Source organism: Myotis brandtii, unplaced genomic scaffold, assembly GCF_000412655.1.
Source record: "Myotis brandtii unplaced genomic scaffold, ASM41265v1 scaffold50, whole genome shotgun sequence".
Taxonomy (NCBI): Eukaryota; Metazoa; Chordata; class Mammalia; order Chiroptera; family Vespertilionidae; genus Myotis; species Myotis brandtii.
In genome coordinates, this window is record NW_005369061.1 from 887,987 (window position 1) to 910,271 (window position 22,285).

Sequence of the window (22,285 nt, forward strand, 5' to 3'; positions counted from 1 at the left end):
CAACTAGAGTCTAACATTTTTTATGGTACTTTAACCTTACACTTCATTTGCATTTGGAGTTAAGCACAGTCAGACCCTTAAAAACACTCACCGACTTTAATGAGTTTGTCACCAGGAACCCCTGTGTGTGTGCTCATGCAAAGACATGTAAATATTGCCTAGTTCCTGTGTTCCAAATACACTACATACAAATTAACAAATATGAAGAAAAACTCAAAAAAACCCAAACTAACAAATATGTAAATTTTCAATCATCAATAATTGGGTGTTTCCAATATGTTCTTTAAAATGTTGAAGTAAGTTTAAACAAAATTAAACAAGTAATTTTTTTAAATTGTAGAACTTCATAGGGCTTTTAAAATATCTAATATTCACCATTAATTTCTAAAGAGAACCATTAAGAAATATTATTTGCTCACAGAACCTTTGTTTTATATAGGGGAGGGAGACTCTATCTAAACTAGGGTCCACATAAAAAATTTTTGGTCTTCTGGAACAGTGGTCTTCAAATTTTTAAAAAAATATATATTTTATTGGTTTTTTACATAGGAAGGGAGAGGGATAGAGAGTTAGAAACATCGATGAGAGAGAAACATCGATCAGCTGCCTCCTGCACACCCCCTACTGGGGATATGCCCGCAACCAAGGTACATGCCCCTGACTGGAATTGAACCTGGGACCCTTGAGTCTGCAGGCCGACGCTCTATCCACTGAGCCAAACCGGTTAGGGTAGTCTTCAAATTTTTTTTACTCATTTACCTCCAGTGAAATTATAAAAACTAGTATCCCCTTGCACATTTGAGTTTATACCTAAATTTTAATAATTTAATATTTGCAAAAGATATAATGCACAGCGTACACACACACAGTATCTACACTAATAAAAGAGAAACATGGTAATTGGCGTACGACCGCTACCCTTCCCATTGGCTAATCAGCATATCCTTATGCAAATTAACTGTCAGCCAAGATGGTGGCCGGCAGTCAGGCAGCTGGAAGCAAGCAGGGAGGCTCGCTTGTTCCAGTGACTGCAGACTCCAACGTTCCCCGGTATCAAATAAATGTAAAGGCCAGAAACCTGCTTTCAGCAGCGAGGCCTCAGAGCTAAAGCTGGCCCAGAATAGAAAAAAAAAAGAAAAAAAAAAGCGGTTGGGAGCTTCAGTCAACAACCGCCAGCCTGAAAGCAGCCCTCAGCCCCTCACCCAGACTGGCCAGGCACCCCAGTGGGGACCCCCACCCTGAAGGGGGTGTGACCAGCGGCAAACAGCAATCATCCCCTCATCCAGGCTGGCCAGGCACCCCAGTGGGGACCCCCACCCTGAAGGGGGTGTGACCAGCTGCAAACAGCCATCATCCCCTCATCCAGGCTGGCCAGGCACCCCAGTGGGGACCCCCACCCTGAAGGGGGTGTGACCAGCTGCAAACAGCCATCATCCCCTCATCCAGGCTGGCCAGGCACCCCAGTGGGGACCCCCACCCTGAAGGGTGTGTGACCAGCTGCAAACAGCCATCATCCCCTCATCCAGGCTGGCCAGGCACCCCAGTGGGGACCCCCACCCTGAAGGGTGTGTGACCAGCTGCAAACAGCCATCATCCCCTCATCCAGGCTGGCCAGGCACCCCAGTGGGGACCCCCACCCTGAAGGGTGTGTGACCAGCTGCAAACAGCCATCATCCCCTCATCCAGGCTGGCCAGGCACCCCAGTGGGGACCCCCACCCTGAAGGGTGTGTGACCAGCTGCAAACAGCCATCATCCCCTCATCCAGGCTGGCCAGGCACCCCAGTGGGGACCCCCACCCTGAAGGGTGTGTGACCAGCTGCAAACAGCCATCATCCCCTCATCCAGGCTGGCCAGGCACCCCAGTGGGGACCCCCACCCTGAAGGGTGTGTGACCAGCTGCAAACAGCCATCATCCCCTCATCCAGGCTGGCCAGGCACCCCAGTGGGGACCCCCACCCTGAAGGGTGTGTGACCAGCTGCAAACAGCCATCATCCCCTCATCCAGGCTGGCCAGGCACCCCAGTGGGGACCCCCACCCTGAAGGGGGTGTGACCAGCTGCAAACAGCCATCATCCCCTCATCCAGGCTGGCCAGGCACCCCAGTGGGGACCCCCACCCTGAAGGGGGTGTGACCAGCTGCAAACAGCCATCATCCCCTCATCCAGGCTGGCCAGGCACCCCAGTGGGGACCCCCACCCTGAAGGGGGTGTGACCAGCTGCAAACAGCCATCATCCCCTCATCCAGGCTGGCCAGGCACCCCAGTGGGGACCCCCACCCTGAAGGGGGTGTGACCAGCTGCAAACAGCCATCATCCCCTCATCCAGGCTGGCCAGGCACCCCAGTGGGGACCCCCACCCTGAAGGGGGTGTGACCAGCTGCAAACAGCCATCATCCCCTCATCCAGGCTGGCCAGGCACCCCAGTGGGGACCCCCACCCTGAAGGGGGTGTGACCAAGTATTGTATATCTGCTTTAAAGATATTTAAAACTTGGAGCTGCAGAATTAGCTCATTCAATTTATCAAAACCACTACCATATAACTTAATTAGCAAAGCCAGTGTTCATGCTATCAATCAGTCGAATCAGAATCATCTGTCAGAAAAAAATCTGACTTCATTTTTCAATACAAATAACATGTTAATGTGTCCCTATGACAACCATCTTGGTTATGAATTCTACAATTAGAAAAAAAAAGAAGGGAGGAAAGATAACTGGGGAGAAAAAATAAAAAGCAAGGAATAAAGGAATGTGAAAAGAGATAATAAAAAAGGCACCAGGCCTTACTAAGAGTTTGTGTCCTGATTCTTCAATGTTTTTTACAGATTATATTCTGAAATTGTCCCTCTGGTGCTGCTTTGAGGCTTTTATATCCCAGGGCAATGCATCATTATAATATTCAGAATGGGCAAGAAGCCTTTCTTTTATAAAGTGGGAGAAAGGAGATTTGAAAGGTCCATGGGAAAAAAGATGTAGTGGACCTAAGACAACACTCTCTGCATACACAGAGAAATAGGACACATATGGATAGAAGTTGAAAATTATTCCCTTCAAACTTGCTGACATTAATACTGAATTATTTATGGTTAAAATTACATGTTGTCTAGAATTTGCTTCAAAATAACTGAGGGGTGGAGAAGAAGGGGAGAGGAGTGAAGACATAGGTTGGGAATGGCCATGGGATAATGTCGTTGGGGTGAGTGGTATGTGAAATTTATTATACTTTTCTTGACTTTAAATTTTTTTATTGTTTGATTGATTTTAGAGAGGAAAACATCAGTTTATTTTTCCATTTATTTATGCATTCATTGGTTGATTCCTGTATGTGCCCTAACTGGGGATAGGACCCATACCCTAGCACATGGGGATGATGCTCTAACCAACTGAGCTACCCGGCCAGGACACTCTTGTTGACTTTTATGTGTATTTTAAATTCTCTATAACATATAAAAAACAACACCCAAAACTCCAAGTTAGCTACCAGTCTTGAGGTATGTTAGTCTGAAGATCATTGATATATAGTAAATATAAACCTAAAGAAAACACAAATTTACACTTACCATTTCTATCTACTCCCCACTTCAATTTTTATTGAAATTTTTTCACTTCCACACCCACCGTATGAGGCAGATAATAATACGAAAGAAGCCGAAACCGGTTTGGCTCAGTGGATAGAGCGTCGGCCTGTGGACTCAAGGGTCCCAGGTTCGATTCCGGTCAAGGGCATGTACCTGGGTTGCGGGCACATCCCCAGTAGGAGGTGTGCAGGAGGCAGCTGATGGACGTTTCTCGCTGATCGATGTTTCTCTCTCATCGATGTTTCTAACTCTCTATCTCTCTCCCTTCCTCTCTGTAAAAAATCAATAAAATATATTAAAAAAAAAATAATACGAAAGAAAATGTGGACCATGAGTAAAAAATAGGAGATGCAAGGGTAGCACTCCAAATCTATATTTGAAACTAACTATAATGCTTAAAGTTAAAACGTTCAAAATAGCATTACATTTCTAGGAAAAAGACATCTGAAAAAGGTACAACCACACATTACCTATTTCAATTATGAGGATCAATATCAGATAGGATTAGTCTTACCAATATGGCGTTCCCACAAAAGAATTGGCAGGAGATGCCATGGAAGCAGATCCAAAGTCAGCAAGTTTCACCTGGCCTGGTTCTGTCAGAAGAATATTTCCTGCTTTGATATCTCTGGGTTTAAGGAACACATAAAATTATTTCTTTTTCTTTCATTAGATTATGTTGAAAACAATAAAATTCAAACAAAAATTTGTAAAGTAGGGAAGAAAAAATAAAAATAAGTTCTAGGATACTCTACTCTTTCAATTGGAATAGTAAGAATTAAGATCCAAATTAGAAAACAAAAAAATATAAAATTCATATAAATATATAGAAACAATTTTCTAAAAGAAAGGACAGAATAACAGTAAAAACAAAAGGTAGGAAATCAAACAACTGGAGCATATAATCTATATTTGAGTTCCTATTTACTTGTGCAAATAATGGTTTTAAAAGTAGAATTTAATTAGCTGGCCATTTCTTCATAAATATAAAATTTCTGAGTACCCCACTTAATGTATAATAAAGAACCTCATGCCCAATTTTTCATTATTTAACTTAAAAATTTTTTTAATTTAAGTATAGTAATATACAATCTTATATTTGTTTATTAGTTTCAGGTGTACAATATAGTGATTTGACATTTTTATACCTTACAATGTGATCACCCGGCTAACTGTAGTAATCATCTGTCACTGTGCAAACGTATCACAATGTTATTGATTATAGTCCTTTTCCCCTTTTCAGCCATCCTCCCACCCATTTCCTTCTGGTCATCCCAATGATCGGTTTCTGTTTTGTTTTGTTTTAGATTCCACATATAAGTGAAACTATACAGTATTTCTTTCTCTGCTTAACTTATTTCACTGAGCATAGTACCCTCTAGACCAGAGGTAGGGAACCTTTTTTCTGCCAAGGGCCATTTGGATATTTATAACATCATTCGAGGGCCATACAAAATTATCAACTTAAAAATTTGCCAGCTAAATTTGGTCAAACATTTAATTAATTGACCCCTAATGCCTTGGCAGGGCCAGACCAAATGATTTCGTGGACCTTATACAGCCAATGGGCCAGATATTCCCCACCCCTGCTTTAGATTTATCCATGTTGTTGCAAATATGCCCCCAATTTCTACAAAGGGAATATTCATATCATTTACAAAGCTTAGCATAATCCATCTAACTTAATATGAAATGAAAACTGATGTATAAGGAAAATATACTATCAATGGTTTCAAATTTACTTTCAAGCTTACTTTTCTAAATCAGTAAACATACTCTCCACACAAACTAAGAAAATGATGGATATTTATATAATAGAATTTTATGTCCAATGGGTGCCATAATATATACTTAACCATTCAAGAAAAGAAAAACTTTATTTCCAAGCACTTGTCAATTCTTACTATAGTATTATGATGGATATAATACTAAATCTATTGTCCTTCCACTTGTTTTTTAAAAATGGAGAGGTGCCCGTCTGCGGTGGCTCAGTGGTTGAGCGTCAACCTATGAACCAGGAGGTTACAGTTTGATTCCCTATCAGGGGACATGCCTAGGTTGCAAGCTCGATCCCCAGTCTGGGGTGTGCAGGAGGCAGCCAATCAATGACTCTCTCTCTCTTTCTGTTTCTCTCTCCCTCTCCTTTCTTCTCTGAAATCAACAAACATATATTAAAAAATTAAAAAATTAAAAAGGAGAGGTGCTTTGAAGTTGAGAAGACCTTAGGTTCTAATTTTATCACTTTCGTATACTTACTAGCATGTGGGTTTCTCTTACTATTTTCATCTAAAAAATTGACAACCCATTAACTCACAATAACTCTACTACATAGTTTAATATGTATTGCCTGATTCACATATAAAATTAAAAAATGTTAATTTCCTTCTAAACAAGGCAAAAGCAATACCAATGCTAAAAATGCATTATAAAATGGTTTAAAGTTACTATCCATCACCATGGATTACCACGGATTAATACTCAAAAGCATAAAGAGTCTTAAGTAGCCTTTTATTTGATTATTTATTTTTGTTTATCCTCACCCAAGGATATTTTTCCATTGATTTTTTTAGAGAGAGTGGAAGAGAGAGGGGAAGACAAAAATATCGATGTGAGAGAAACACATCGATTGATTGCCTCCTGCACATGTTCTGACCAGGGTCCTTGCCAGGGAGGAGCCTGCAATCAAAGTATGTGCCCTTGACAGGAATGGAACCCAGAACCCTTTGGTCTGCAGGCCGATGCTCTATCCATTGAGCTAAACCAGCTAGGGCTTAAGTAGCTTTAAAATATATATATACTTTTATTGATTTCAGAGAGGAAGGGAGAGAGAAATAGAAACATCAATGATGGCAGAGAATAACTGATTGGCTGCCTCCTGCATGCCCCTACTGGGGGTCCAGCCCACAACCCAGGCATGTGCCCTGACCAGAAATCGAACTGTGACCTCCTGGTTCATAGATTCACGTTCAACAACTGAACTATACTGGCCAGGCTTAACTAACTTTTATATATCCCTGTTACAGAATCAATGGAACAAATCTGGCATTATCAGTTACCAGGAAGAAAAAGATCTAGGTTTAATTCTAGTTTAATCTACCTAAGCTTTTTAAACTTGGAGATATTAGTAACAAATTGGGGCATCAGTTTTTTCATTTGTAAAATGAAAAAAAACTACATAATCCCTAATGGCCTTTTCCATTTTGCAAATTAAATAATTCTGTAATTAAATTGCTACCTCAAATCTATCAAGTACACATGCTTCAGAAAGCCCAGCAGCATGTGTAGAAAAGATAAAATTATCCTAAACAAAGAGATCAAGTGTACTAGTATGTTCTTTTTAAGGCAATCTAAAAAATATGGCAATCTAAAAAATATGAGTTTATAAGATTCTGAAATGCTTTAACCAATGAAAATTTCAGAGGTAATGAGTTCCAGGTTGATATAAGCAACAAACCATTTGCTTATTAATACATGACAATTTTCAATGTACTTACCTATGGATCATAGTATGTGAATGCAAGTAGGCTAATCCCTGGAGAGCACCATGTGTAATTGCTGCTATTTCCACTTCTTGTAATGGCTTTTTGTGAACTTAAAGTAAGAATTTAAAAATAATTATTATATAGAACATTTTTAAAATAATAAATATACATATCTGATATAGAGAGAGCAATTTTAAAACACTAACATTTAGCAACAAGGGATTTGCTTCCCAAGATATACTAGTAATACAAAGCTACTGAATGTTATAACTAGTACCAATTGTGCCTTGCTGTTAAAGTAGAGGTTACAGCCAATATTCCTCAAAGCTAACAACATTTAACAATTATTTGGTGATAATAAAAAAAAAGAGAAGTTTTCCCTTTATTCTCAGATATTTTCATTCAGAATAGAAGGAACAGATCAAGCTGAATGACAAAGAATGCAGAAAAATGCTCATTAAGGCAAAATGAGAGAAAATTCACCGATGTTATACTATACTAGAGGCCCGATGCACGAAATTCATGCAAGAGTAGGCCTTCCTTCCCCTGGCTGCCAGCACCAGCTTCCCTCTGGCACCCAGGACCCAGGTTTCCCTTGTAGCCTGGGCTTTGTCCGAAAGGACATCCGAAAGGAGGCCCGGAAGGACGTCCAGTCTAATTAGCATATTACGCTTTTATTATTATAGATAACATTAAATGAGGATGGTATATACCATGCTGAGATTCTAGAAAAAGTTAAGGCTTTCACTGTTTTGAAAAGTTTTATGTTATTTAAGAAGTCTCTTACTGAATTCTTATTTTATTTTGCTAATGCTTTTTTTTTTTCTTAATATTTAAAGGAAACCTACCTTCCAGTAAATCTGAAGCAGATCCTAAACAATATTCCATTACAAGCTATATGGGAAGAAAAATTATAAAAGCATTAAAATATATTATTAAAAAGACTCTATTTGAGATAAATTCACCAAGGAGATCAAGAAGATAGTTTGAAATAAAACAAACTCTAGTCATTATTTACCTTAAAAAATATTTATGCAGTTAGCAATTTGTTAAATGCATTTATAAGGTTAAGTCAATGACAAGATGTGTATTTCATACATAATTACTAACTAAAATTATAAAAGCATATACATATTCTGTTACTATTAACCTAGAGTAGTAATAATGATTGTTAGGAAACAGAAAACTGCCCTCTGGGACTATATGTACAAAGCTTAGGTTACAGTTTATTTTTAAACTTTTTAAGAATGTATGTTTTTAGTGATTTTCGAGAGGAAGGGAGATATAGAAACATCAATGATGAAAGAAAATCACTGATCGGCTGGCCTCCTGCACACCTTCCACTGGGTATTGAGCCCACATCCCGGACATGTGCTCTGACTGGGAATCGAATCAATAACCTACTGGTTGATGGGTCAGTGCTCAACTATTGAGCCACACCGGCCAGATTTAGGTTACAGTTTAAATTTTTCATTTAAATCAAACACAGAGCACCTCCTAAAGTGCCAGGTATTTTATACATATTAATTAATTTAATCCTCACAACCACTTTATGAGGTAGGCCATATTATTTCCATGTTTTACAGATGGAAAAACTTGAGAGACAGAGAAGTAACCAGCCCAATGTACTTTTTCTTTAACAACAGCCTCAAGTTTAGGAGTACTACCACAGCCACCACCAAAATCAAACTGGATAAAAATGCAGCAAACATTACAAATCTAAATCTAACTTCAATCCATTAGAATGATAACAGCTCTGGCTTATTAATTATTCAAAATAAAGGATCATTCCTGTTTAATGAAAATTTAGCCCTTTTCTTAAAAGATAGTTAGTATGTCTATACCGTTATGGGATTACTACATTATCACCTCAGTGGTAACAACAGGGTAAAATTAATCTCTACTTCATGTAATAATTCTCTACCTTTAGTATTACTCAGTCAAGTAATCACAATTAATTCAAATTTCACCAGGATTCACCAAGACTCCACCAAGAACTTTGTGGTTAAATAGATTATAATACATCATGTCAAAAAGATATAACTTTCATCCTTTAGTAATAGAATTGTTTTTACAATGTTTGAGAAACCATTTAGTAGTTTGATAAACTACTAAAAAAATTTCAGAGAACATTTTACCATGCATATAAAGGCCAGCGAAATCTCTATAGTAAACTTGCAAAAGTTTTTATTGCTTAGGGAAAGGAGTTCTAGGAAAAGCTACTCTTCCTTTCTCAGTATGAAATAACATTTCAAGGTGTTTTTGCAAGCTTCACAGGACAATTCTGAGACATTCTTTTATTTTTTGGTTAATCCTCACCCAAAGATATGTTTTTCCATTGATTTTTAGAGAGAATAGAAGGGCTAGAGGGAAGGAGTTTGGGAAAGAAACACTGAGTAAGAGAGACAGATCAATTGGTTGCCTCCTGCACATGCCCCGACCAGGACAGGGAATGCAACCCAGGTAAGTGCCGCCCATGACCAGTAATGGAATCCAAGACCCTTAGGTATTCGGGCTGAGTGAGGCTCTAGCCACTAAAAAACACACCAGCCAGGGTGAGACATTCTTAATTTAATTAATTATATGCCCAAACCAACTAAAATTAAGGCAAGGGGAGAGCAGATACCTACCCATGCTGTGTGCTCACGTAAATAGCAGCCTTTATATTCTATACTGTTGGGATGTTTTATTCTTTGTAGAAACTTGACTTCTTTAATAATATCCTGCCATTTCTATGGGGAGAAAAAAGGAAATAAAGGAAAGAATTATGAACAGCTGCTTTTCCTTAGAAATGTATATAAGAAAGAAGTAATTACTAGATTAAGGGTTAATGAGAGCATACAGCTTTGCCTTATTTGTAATATTTAAATTAAATGTCAAAATAATCAATTTAAGAGGAATTACATTCATAGTTTATAATCAATTACATAATTTATAAAATTATTTCATTCAAGGTAGGATAAATGTTTGATAAAATTTATCATAAATAAGTCTTATTAATATTTTACAACTACACACCACACATTGGTGAAAACAATGTACCATATTTAGTGATTTTTCATCAAAATTCAACTTCCCTTTTCTTATCTGAAGCTTTACTGACATAATCTACATACCATAAAGTTCACCTATCATGTTTCTGGCTTATATCTTCTACCAAATGTTAAGGTTTTGTTTGTTTTTTAAACTCCAATGAAGTCATTACTCTGAGACAAATTCATAAATGCACATTACTTTCTAAAATGCTAGTGAACAATTAGTTGTTACATAGAAAAGTTCACAGAAAAAAACAAACAGTATGAAAACATTTTCCTACATATTTTACTACGAGCTTTCTTCATTAACACCTATCCAGCAATACAGATAAACCATTGGCCAGAACAATATACTTAGGCCATATTCTAAACAGAGTAACTCTTAAGAAGCAATCAGGGAACTCAAAGGACCCAACCAGGTTCTTTGGTCTACAGACTTAGTAGGTGTAAGATGGGAAGCAGGAATCTATTTTTTGTTCTTGTTTTAGTTTTTTAAAGCTTTACCCCCAACTTGGGTCATATTTCTAAAGTCAGAGAAACTAGCATAATAGAAAACTTTAAAAAATATTTTGTACTAGAATTTAAGATCATATATCTCCTATATTATTTAAGAAGTCCTCAACAAAATACAGCAAAATAGCTGCATAATATTTTAAGATATAAGATGCAAAATTCAGAGTTTCATGGGCTTTAATTCTCAAATTTGAATGCTCTGGGAGGCAAGCTCTCAAAACAAAACGCCTGTATTCTTCAATGTAAAAAAAACACACAAACTTTTATAAAGGACACTAATATCAGACGTAAAAAAATGATGTCCTAAATGAAACTTTTTCTTCTAGGTGTGCCTAATCAGATGCCAACATAGCACACGTCTTCCTGTGAAAGCTAGTTCTAAAGTTGTGTGAGAGAATGGTGAATAAAATTAGAGTAAACTTGTAAGAAATGGAAGTGGGGATTTTTTTTGGAGTTTTAGGAATTTTAGGAATCGAAATGATGGAACACCAATATAATCATGATAGTGTCATTGTACCCAGAGTATGATCACAAAAACAAGATTTAGCATAAAATGAAGAGATTCAGAAAAGGTAGAAACCCAAAATCATTAAAAATTAAAGACTGATTCAGAAATTCTACCTCTGAGCACATACCCAAAAGTATTGAAAAGCAGGAACTCAAAGAAATATTTGCATACCCATGTTCATAGCAGCATCATTCACAATAACCAAGGGATAAAGGAACCCAAGTGTCCACCAACAGAAGAATGGATAAACAAAATATGGTGTTTTATATACATACACACACACACCACAGGAATTATTATTTAGCTTTAAACAGGGAGGAAATTCTGACATATACTACAACATGGATAAGCTTTGAGGGCATTATGTTAAGTAAAAAGGACATGAGTCACTTATATGAGTTAACCTAAACTCGTCAAATTCATATAGATACTAGAATGGTGATTTCTAAGTACTGGAGGAGGGGAAAACAGGAGTTGTTATTAGAGCTTCAATTTTGCAAGATGAAATTAAAAGATTTCTGGAGATAAATGGTGGTGGTGTTTAGACAGCAATATGAATATCCTTAATGCCACTGAACACTTAAGAATGGCTTACTGGTAAATTTTGTGTATTTTGCCATAATTTAAAAAAATTTTAAATTAAAGACTGACACGTCCTACATTTTATAAAATAAATTTAGGCAATTAAATAGAATAAATATAATGTCAAAAGAACTAATCAGAATATTAGTGAACTAACGTATACTCAATGTGGTATCAATTTTATATTATAGTTTTTCAGATTATTACACACCACCTGTTTTTCAGACTACATCTATACTGCCTGTTATTTGAAGTTTGTTTAAAACTGCAGTTAATCTCTAAACCATTAAAAAATTATATCCAATATATTTACTGTGAAATACATCTTATTCTAGTTTACTATTTTAGAAACTGATAATCCCTCTATGACAAAAATAGAATAATATATTAAGTAACAGTTTAAAAAACTGAAAGCAGGGGGCACAAGTTGGGAGGCTTTGGGGATGCCAGTAATGCTATTTATAGTTCTTGGTCCAAGTTAAATGGGTACATTCAGTGTATGAAAGAAAACTCACTGAAATATACACTTAATATCTGTATACTTTTCTTTATGTATGTTATAGTTTTTGGAAGAAATTTCCACCTACCCCCAATTAAAAATAGTATGCCTTTCTCTAACATACCAGTAAAAATGTATATATTTCACCACCTACCTCAGTAGACTGCTTTCCACTATAAGACATTTTTTTGATAGCCACCACTTCATTGGTACGCACATCTCGTGCCTAAGGAAACAAAGAAGAACCATTGTACATTAACAGATTAAATCTGGGCAATCATTTTTCTGAGAATAAAAGCATTTATAAACTATCATGTCAAAAAGGACATGAACATTGTTTTTTAAAGAACATTAAAAAATAGTAACTCTGTAACAAAAATGTATCAAATTAGCTGATACTTTAGAAAGAAAAAAAACAGGTTTATCTTTGAGTAATCTAGTTAAGAGGAAAAATATAGAAATGTGAATAGAACTATAAACAAAGAGACAAAACAAGACTAGTATATACAAGTCTATGCTAATAAATTTTGAAATCTCAATGAAATGGACAATTTTCTAGTTAAGAATAAATTACCAAAACTGATCTAAAGAAAATGTAAGCAAAACAAACAATAGTGGCAGACTGTAAAGAATACCAATGAATTATAGTTAAAATAGTTTTGAGTGGAAAACAATTTTACCAGGGAAACTTTCCAGGACATAAGCGGGGAAGAAAGGGGAGAGGAAAGCTATGCTATTAATTTTATGAAGCCAGTATAATCCAATACCTAAAACTTACCAAACAGCACAAAATAGAAAGTTGGGTACCAATTTCATTTTTAAATATAGACAAAAAATTCTAAATAAAACTTTAAAGCAATATTACAGGACATTAAAAGAAACTTTCATTTGGATAAAATACTATATAATAAAACCCTAATATGCAAATTGACCAGACAGCCGGCGGAACAACCAGTTGCTACGACGCGCACTGACCAACAGGGGGCAGATGCTTAGTGCATGAGCTACCCCCTGGTGGTCAGTGTGCTCCCACAGGGGGAGCGCCGCTCAGCCAGAAGCTAGGCTCACGGTTGGCTAGCACAGCGGTGGTGACAGGAGCCTCTCCCACCTATGCTGCAGGCGGGCGGTAAGGAGCGAGGGGTCCCAGACTATGAGAGGGATGTCTGACTGCCGGCTTAGGCCCAATCCCCACTATAAAAATTACATTTCTTTGATTATAGTATACTAGAGGCCCAGTGTACGAATTTTGTACACTCAGGGAGGGGGGGGGTGTCCTCCTCAGCCTAGCCTGCGCCCTCTCGCAGTCCAGGAGTCCTTGGGGGATGTCTGACTGATGGCTTAGGCCCGTTCCCCATGGAGAACGGGCCTAAACTGGCAGTCAGACATCCTTAGCGCTGCTGCAGAGGCAGGAGAGGTTCCCACCACCGCTGCTGCGCTCACCAGCCATGAGCCCGGCTCAGGGCTTCTGGCTGAGCAGCGCTCCCCCTGTGGGAGTGCACTGACCACCAATGGGCAGCTCCTGCATTCAGCGTCTTCCCCCTGGTGGTCAGTGCACACAATAGCGACCGGTGGTTCCGCTGTTCGGTCGATTTGCATATTAGCCTTTTATTATATAGGATTCCTAAATAGGGTTGATAAAAAAAAAAAAGACACTCTGTTAAGTGGATCCTGGGAACAACTACCAACATTACAATTTCAATGACAAGTGGAGTGGTTTACACGTTAAGCACCCTGTCAGTCACCAGTGACTGACACTATACTTTAAGTCCGGAAGACAAAACAGGCTGGGCGCCTAATGTATTAATGGAAACTTGCACCACTTATTATAAAGGGTGAAGTGGATCTATCCATCTAAGTCCTGCTTGAATATGAATTTATTTTTCCAAAATGTTCTCTGGTTATCTATCTGTAAGACACTTCATTTTTTTTTTAAGTTCTTTATTAATCATCTCATATAAAATTTGTACAATCACAACAGATAAAGTCCCTAAATCAGGGGTTCTCAACCTGTGGGTTGCAACCCCTTTGGGGGTCGAACGACCCTTTCACAGGGGTCGCCTATGACCATCGGAAAACACAACAATTCCTCAACCTTTCTTTGTCTCTCATTACACGGGCAGAATATACTGTGGTATTTTATAGAATGCTACTAAATTTGTGCTTCTCTTACTTTTCTTAAAGATTAGATTCTGATTTTGCATCCCCAGCCAAAATACTACAAAAGTGATAGTATATCCTCTTCAGGGTATCACAGCTGGAGGTATACAAGGTCTGTCTGTTCTCATTGGTGTTACTGATTTTCATCACCACTCAAGGTGTTTTCGGGGTGTTTTTTTCCTAATGTACATAGTTATAGTTACTGCTCCTACCTTGTATCTAAGAAGCCATCTGTGGAAAGATACTTTTAAATGTAAATATCCTGCTCATCAAACTTTTCCCCTAAATTTGGCAACCAATGAAGAATCGAGCCCAAAACAATCTTCACTATGATGATTACAAAATGGTATTTGCCAACTCTGCCATGCATTTCACATTTATCAGTCAGCATTCTGCTATAAGGAAAAAGCCCCCTTTTCATCCATCCATCCTTCATCTATCATGGAAATCATGAATTCCTTTTTTATTTGATGGGCTATAATCCATTACTATCTTTAGATTGATGCTCAGACTGTTCCAGATTTGGACAGTGAGAGGAGCCCCTTCAAACTGGTTCCAGTATCCATTTGACAGACCCCTTCTTTTTTTTTTTTTTAAGTACTTTTTAAACTTTCTGTCACAAGATGTTCTAAGGCTTATCTTTTATGTTCCCTGCCCCCACAAGTGAATGAGCCATTCCTCCAAGGAGCTCTTGTTCCTTTCAGTGAGAAATTCAAGACCTGAGTGCTAAGTTGGGTGTCACTGTAACTACAATCTTGCAGCAGAAAGAGTTAATTAATTAGTTATTAGTTCCTCTAATTCCTATCCAATCCCATAGGGTTCTTTCTTACCTTCCCTGATTCCATATTTCTATCAGTGGATTTAGGCTATAACAATTATTTCCCTTAGTCCTGATACATTTAAGAAAAGGCATTCCTATTATTATTTTTTAAAATATATTTTTGTTGATTTCAGAGAGAGGGAGAGGGAGATAGGGATAGAAACATAAATGATGAGAGAGAAAGAATCATTGATTGGCTGCCTCCTGCACACCCTACACTAGGGAATTGAGCCCGCAACCCTGGCAAGTGCCCTGACTAAGAATCGAACCGTGATCTCCTGGTTCATAGGTTGATGCTCAAACACTGAGTCATGCCAACTCAAGGTGTTTTCTGGGTGTTTTTTTCCCAATGTACATAGTTATAGTTATTGCTCCTACCTTGTATCTAAGAAGCCATCTGTGGAAAGATACTTTTAAATGTAAATATCCTCTATTCTTGTTATATATGTATATTTGTGTGTGTGTGTGTGTGTGTGTGTGTGTGTGTGTGAGAGAGAGAGAGAGAGAGAGAGAGAGAGAGAGAGAGAGATTCCTACTGATACTTCCAATTCCAATCCAACACCACAGGGTTATTTCCAGCCTTTCCCCTTTCCTTATTTACAAATAAGGAATTTGCTTCTTTCTTAGACAGTAAGAAAATGGATTCTCACTATCTACAATACATTTACATATTTATTCAAATCCAATATATATATATTAGTTTCACAACTACCATACCATATCACTATGAAAAATGAAGTAACTAGAGTTCCTTTCATCTTTAGTCTTAGGAGTATTCAGCCAAAATGTTTATTGTTTCCAAAATAACTTAAGGTTAGTTCTTTTCCTCCCACCCCCTTCTGTGTATTTATGTTATTTATAATACAGTTGGGTTCATTAATTTCCGTCTGTATTCCATTTGGGTCTCCTTATATAATAGCTTTTATTTTCAAATGAACATTAATGAACTTCAGTAAAATTCTTTCTGTGGTGTACACATTGAAGTAGATCACGTTTTTCTGGCAATTATTAATAAAATTACCATAAATATTCAGGTATAGGATTTTGTGTGAACTTGAGTTTTAATTTCTCTTGGATTAATACTAGGAGTGGGAATACTGGGTCATATAATAATGGTATATTAAACGTTATTTAAAAACTGCCAAACTGTTTTCCACAATGGCAAGACCATTTTGCATCCCCACCAGTAATAATTATTTGCAATTGCTCCACATACTCCCTAGCATTAGATACTGCCTGTGCATATTTCTTTCTTCTTTTCTTTATTTTAAAGCAATTCTAATAAGTTTTTAGTGATATCTCATTGTGGTATTAATTTATTTCCCTAAGGACAAATGATATTGACCATCTTTTCATATTTTTGACCAACCATATCATTATTATTATTATTATTGTTATTATTTTGGTGTAGACCTTTTGCTTAATTTTTATTGGGTTACTTTCTTATCACTGAGTTTTGAAAGTCCTTTATATATTTAGATATGTTACTTGCAAATATATTCTGCCAGTCTGTAGCTTTCCTTTTCTTCTCTTAACAGTATCTTTCAGAGAGCAAAAGTTTTAAAATTTGATAAAGTTCAATTTATAAACTGTCTTTTATGAATAATGCTTTTGATATCCTACTTATGAACTCGTTGCATAATACAGGGTAATAAAGATTTGATTTTTTTCTATATTTTATCCCAGAAGATTTATAGTATTATGCTTTACATTTAGAAATATGGTCCACTTTCCATTAGTTTTTGTAGAAGGTGTGAGACAACGTTTATTTTTATGTATATGGATGTCTAGTTGCTCTGGCACTACTTATTGAAAAGAGTATCCTTTCTTCATTGGATTGTCTTTGCACCTTTATAAAAAAATCAATTTATTGGAAGAAGAGCACCAAGATCGCAGCATAGGTAAACACCTGTACTCACCACAACCACATTAAAATTACAGCTAAAATATCTAACAATCATCATTCAGAACCCCCTGAAATCTGGCTCCATGGAAGTCCTACAACTAGAGAAGTAAAGAAGAAAGCACATTAAGACCAGTAGGAGGGGCAGAGGTGGGAACCTGGCTGGTTCAACACCCACATGTGACTTTTTTTTTAAATTGGGACAGATATCTAGGCTGCAGAGGCCTCCTGTGATGAGTAAGGGGTCCCAGCCCTACACTAGACCCCTTAGCCCCACACCAGACACCTCAGCCCAGGCTTCCAGTATCGGGAAGTGAAGTCCCCATAACTTCAGGCTGTAAAAACTAGCAGGGATTATGGCTGAGTGACACAGAGGCTACCAGAGTCCCAGCAGTTCCTCTTAAAGTGCTGGCATATGGATATACTCAGAATTGCTCCCTCTGAGCTCCAGCACTGGGGCAGCAGCTTCGGGGGATCGAGGAGGAACTGTATTGTCCATCATCGGGGCAAGGACTCAGGGGCGGCTTTCTCCCAGACAGGGGTGCTCACAGAGTTCACTGTTCCTATGCTAAAACCTCCCCCCATCGCAGAGCTGACTGGCAGGAGCCATATCTGAGTTTTCATTAGCCTGGTTCACACTGTTTGCTCTGCCCTGGTGACTCCGAGACCTCATCCCACCCAATTTGCAACCCCACCCAAGCTGTTTGCAGTGGCTTTTCCATATGAATGGCCTGTCCTGGCACAGGCTTCAGACTTTCCTAAAATCTTTCAAACAAGCAGCAGCTAGCATCAGTGTGCCTTATGCCTCTTAATAAGAGACCCAAGACCTGGCACTAGCAGCAGCCTGCCTTGCTTCACAACTTGGCCTCTCCTGGGCACTTCCAAGCCCAACACAAGTAACAGCAATCACAGATTGCTCTGTAGCTCCTCTGTAGTTGCTGACTTTGCACCTCCTGCAAGTCCCCAAAGCCAGTGCACCCAGTAGACAGCTTTAGACCACACGAGATTACAACTCTACATATTCACGAGCAGCACACTCAAGGGGCAGACTCAGTGAGCACCAAAGCCCCATTGAAGCAAGTCCTGCTCCATAGAGGCAGTCGCAGCTGGTCCTCATAGCCAATTGGCCTGAAGGTCAATTCCTCCCAGTGACATCAACAGTAATCAAGGCTCAACTACAGCAAGACTGTGCACACAGCTCATACAGTGGTGCACCTAAAGTGCCCAGCTCAGGTGATTGGGGAGGCTGAGCCACTGGGCCCTACAGGGTACCTACTACACAAGGCCACTCTACCAATTCCAGGAGACACAGCAGTTCTACCTAATACACAGAAACAAATACAGGAAAGCAGCCAAAATGTGGAGACAAACATGTCACAAATGAAAAAACAGAAGAAATCTCCAGAAAAAGAACTGAATGAAATAGAAGCAAACAAACTACTAAATACAGATTCAAAACAATGGTTCTAAGGATGCTCAAGGATCTTAATGAGAGCTTCAAGGAGCTTAATGAGAATTTCAAGAATCTTAGTGAGAACATCAAGGGCATCAAGAAGGACAGTCAGAAATGAAGCATACACTAACTTAAATAAAGAGTACTTTACAGGGATTCAACAGTAGAGCAAAGGATGATGAGAATTAAATCAGGGATTTGGAACATGAGGAAGCAAAAAGCATCCAATCAGAAGAGCAAAAAAAAAAGAAACCAAAAATATGAAGATAACGTAAGAAACCTCTGGGACATCTTCACGAGTACTAACATACACATCATGGGGGTGCCAGAAGAAGAAGAGAGAGAAAGATATTGAAAACCTATTGCAATTACTTACCTACAAGGGAGCACCCATATGACTGTCATCTGATTTCTTAACAGAAACTTTGCAGGCCAGAAGGGAGTGGCAAGAAATATTCAAAATGATGAGCTCTAGCCGGTTTGGCTCAGTGGATAGAGTGTTGGCCTGCGGACTCAAGGGTCCCGGGTTCGATTCCAGCCAAGGGCATGTACCTTGGTTGCGGGCACACACCCAGTAGGGAGTGTGCAGGAGGGGCAGCTGATCGATGTTTCTCTCTCATCGATGTTTCTAACTCTCTATCCCTCCCCTTCCTCTCTGTGAAAAATCAATAAAATATATATATATATTTTTAAATGATGAATAACAAGGACCTACAACCAAGATTACTCTACCTAGAAAAGCTATCATTTAGTATTGAAGGTTAGATAAAGAGCTTCACAGACAAGAAAAAGATAAAGAAGTTCATCACCACCAAACCAGTATTACATGAAATGTTGAAGGGTATTCTCTAAGAAGTGGAAGAGGAAGAAAAAGAGGAAAAAGAAGAGATAAAAAATTTGAACAATAAAATGGCAACAAATATATATCTATCAACAATGGAATCTAAAAATCCAAATGAGCCGAAACCGGTTTAGCTCAGTGGATAGAGCGTCGGCCTGCGGACTGAAAGGTCCCAGGTTCGATTCCGGTCAAGGGCATGTACCTGGGTTGCGGGCACATCCCCAGTAGGAGATGTGCAGGAGGCAGCTGGTCGATGTTTCTCTCTCATCGATGTTTCTAACTCTCTATCTCTCTCCCTTCCTCTCTGTAAAAAATCAATAAAATATATTTTTTAAAAAAATAAAATAAAAAAAATAAAATAAAATAAAAATCCAAATGAACAAACAAGGAATCTAATGAACAAAATAAAACAATGAATAAAATAGAACCAGAAGCATGGAAACATGGAACAGACTAAAAAACCTCAGAGGGAAGGAGGGGGAGGTGGAAAGAGATTAAACAACACTTATATTCATATATGCATTACCTATGAGCCTAAGGTGGGGCAGGAACCGAGTGGAGGGTGACAATGGGGTGGGGGGATTATTATTGTGGTATCAGATAAACATATGTAATACTCTCAACAATGAAGATTTATTTTAAAAAATCAATTTACTGTATTTGTGTGGGTATATGTCTACTCTATTTTGTTTAATTTATATATGTATTTATCCTTTCAACAATATCATACTATCTTAATTGCTGCAGGTTTATAGTAAGCTGTTGTAATCAGGTAGTGAGTTCCTTAACTATTCTTTCTCAAAATTGTTTTGGCTACGTTAGTTCTTTTGCCTTTCTACAAAATGTTAAAATATGCTAGTCAATATTTATTTTAAAAGCTTGCTGGATTTTTTATTGGGAGTGCACTGAATCTATACATCAATTTGGAGAAAACTGATAGCACGACAGCATTTAGTCTTCCAATCTATCAATATTGTGTATATATACTCACTTATTTGGGTCTCTCATTTTTTCTATCAATGTTCTATGGTTTTCAGCATATAGTCTTGTACCTTTTTGCTGGATTTATACTCAAGTGTTTCACTTTGGGGGTACTATACATAGTACTTTTAAAACATAAGAAACTCTACTTGTTCACTGCTGACATAAAGAAATACAATGGATTTTTGTATATTGATCTTTTTTAAAATATATTTTTATTGATTTCAGAGAGGAAGGGACAGGGAGAGAGAGATAGAAACATCAATAATGAGAGAGAATCACTGATAGGCTGCCTCCTGCATGCCCCCGACTGGGAATCAAGCCCACAACCCGGGCATGTGCCCTTGACCGGAATCGAACCCAGGACCCTTCAGTCCGAAGGCCGACACTCTACCACTAAGCCAAACCAGCTAGGGCTGTATATTGATGTTTTATCCTGCAACCTTATTAAACTTATTTATTAGTTCTGGGAGTCCTTTTGTAGACTGTTTGGGATTTTTCAAAGTAAACAATTAGGTTGTGTGTAACATGGTAAATATGTGGATAAGTTTAAAAACTATTCTTGCTCTTAAGATTCTTTAAAATACATATGTCTGGTTAAAGTGAAAATTATGAAACTGAATGTTGGGTTTATAATTATTTAGCTGAAATACATAAAACAAGACTAGCATAAAGAATATAGAGAAGAACCAAGATTTCTACACTTTCCTTGAAGTGATTAATACTAATAAATTAACTGAAGAGAATGGGACATTCTAGTAGAATAAGTAAGATAACAGGAGAGGAAAGAAAATTTTTTAAAAGTGTGTATATACAGAAAAAAATAAAATGTAGGACAGAATTAAAAGAGCTATAAGTAATTAAAGAAGAGCACAACATTACATGTCATCTATAGTCACTGCCTGAGAATAAAAGAGTAAAGACAAAACTGGCTATAGGCCTAAAGACAAATGATGCTGTCAAGAAAAGAAAGCATTGACTAGGAAAAAAGAAAACATATATAATCATTCTGTTTTAAACCAGGATACTGTCTGTGAAGATCCTTTTGGGAACTATTTTAATGAACTAGTAAGAATGATCTGAGCCCAGCCGGCATGGCTCAGTGGTTGAGCATCTATCCATGAACCAGGAGGTCACGGTTTGATTCCCAGTCAGGGCACATGCCCAGGTTACTAGCTAAATCCCTATTGTGGGTGTGCAGGAGGCAGTCAATCAATGATTTGCTCTCATCATTGATGTTTCTATCTCTCCCTTCCTCTCTGAAATCAACAAAAATATTTTAAAAAAAGAATTATCTGAAATCACAATATCAATTAATTATATGTAGATGGTCTTTCTATACTTCTTTTGTATACTTATTACTTTTTTTTAATAACACTAAAAAATTTGCTATAACCATCAAAAATATAAAACTTGCCAAGTCCCTAAAGAATAGAGGTTGGGCCGTAGCTGGTTTGGCTCAGTGGATAGAGCGTGGGCCTGCGGACTGAAGGGTCCCGGGTTCGATTCTGGTCAAGGGCATATGCGTGGGTTGCAGGCTCGATCCCCAGTAGGGGGCATGCAGGAGGCAGCTGATCAATTGATGTTTCTATCTCTCTCTCCCTCTCCCTTCCTCTCTGAAATCAGTAAAAATATACATTAAAAAAAAAGAACACAGGTTGGTAGCATCTTAGAAAATTTATAGAGGAAACCAAGATGGCGGCATAGGTAAACACCGGAGTTTGCTGCCTCGAACAACCACTTCAAAAATACAACTAAAAGACAGAACGGATATCACCCAGAACCACAGGAAGGCTGGCTGAGGAGAGATTCTTCAACTAGAAGGAAAGAGAACAGCATACCGAGGCTCAGAGGAGGCGCAGTGTGGAAAATACAAAGGTACGGAGGTGCGCGTGGAGCGGGCTGGTGGCTGAGGGCGCAGTTGTCGTTTTCAAT

At 38.1% G+C, this 22,285-nt stretch overlaps 1 protein-coding gene across 6 annotated transcripts in view; it reads right to left on the reverse strand.

The window, feature by feature from the left end:
* Positions 1-22,285, reverse strand: part of TAOK1 (TAO kinase 1) — a 106,910-nt gene that overhangs the window by 52,343 nt on the left and 32,282 nt on the right. For all 6 annotated transcript variants that reach the window (XM_014548248.1, XM_014548246.1, XM_014548247.1 and 3 more), the window contains 5 exons: positions 12,350-12,421; positions 9,689-9,790; positions 7,907-7,952; positions 7,071-7,167; positions 4,091-4,204 (listed from right to left, as the gene is read on the reverse strand). In XM_014548248.1, coding sequence (XP_014403734.1) covers positions 4,091-4,204; positions 7,071-7,167; positions 7,907-7,952; positions 9,689-9,790; positions 12,350-12,421 — 431 coding nt within the window. The remainder of the gene's footprint in view (positions 1-4,090; positions 4,205-7,070; positions 7,168-7,906; positions 7,953-9,688; positions 9,791-12,349; positions 12,422-22,285) is intronic.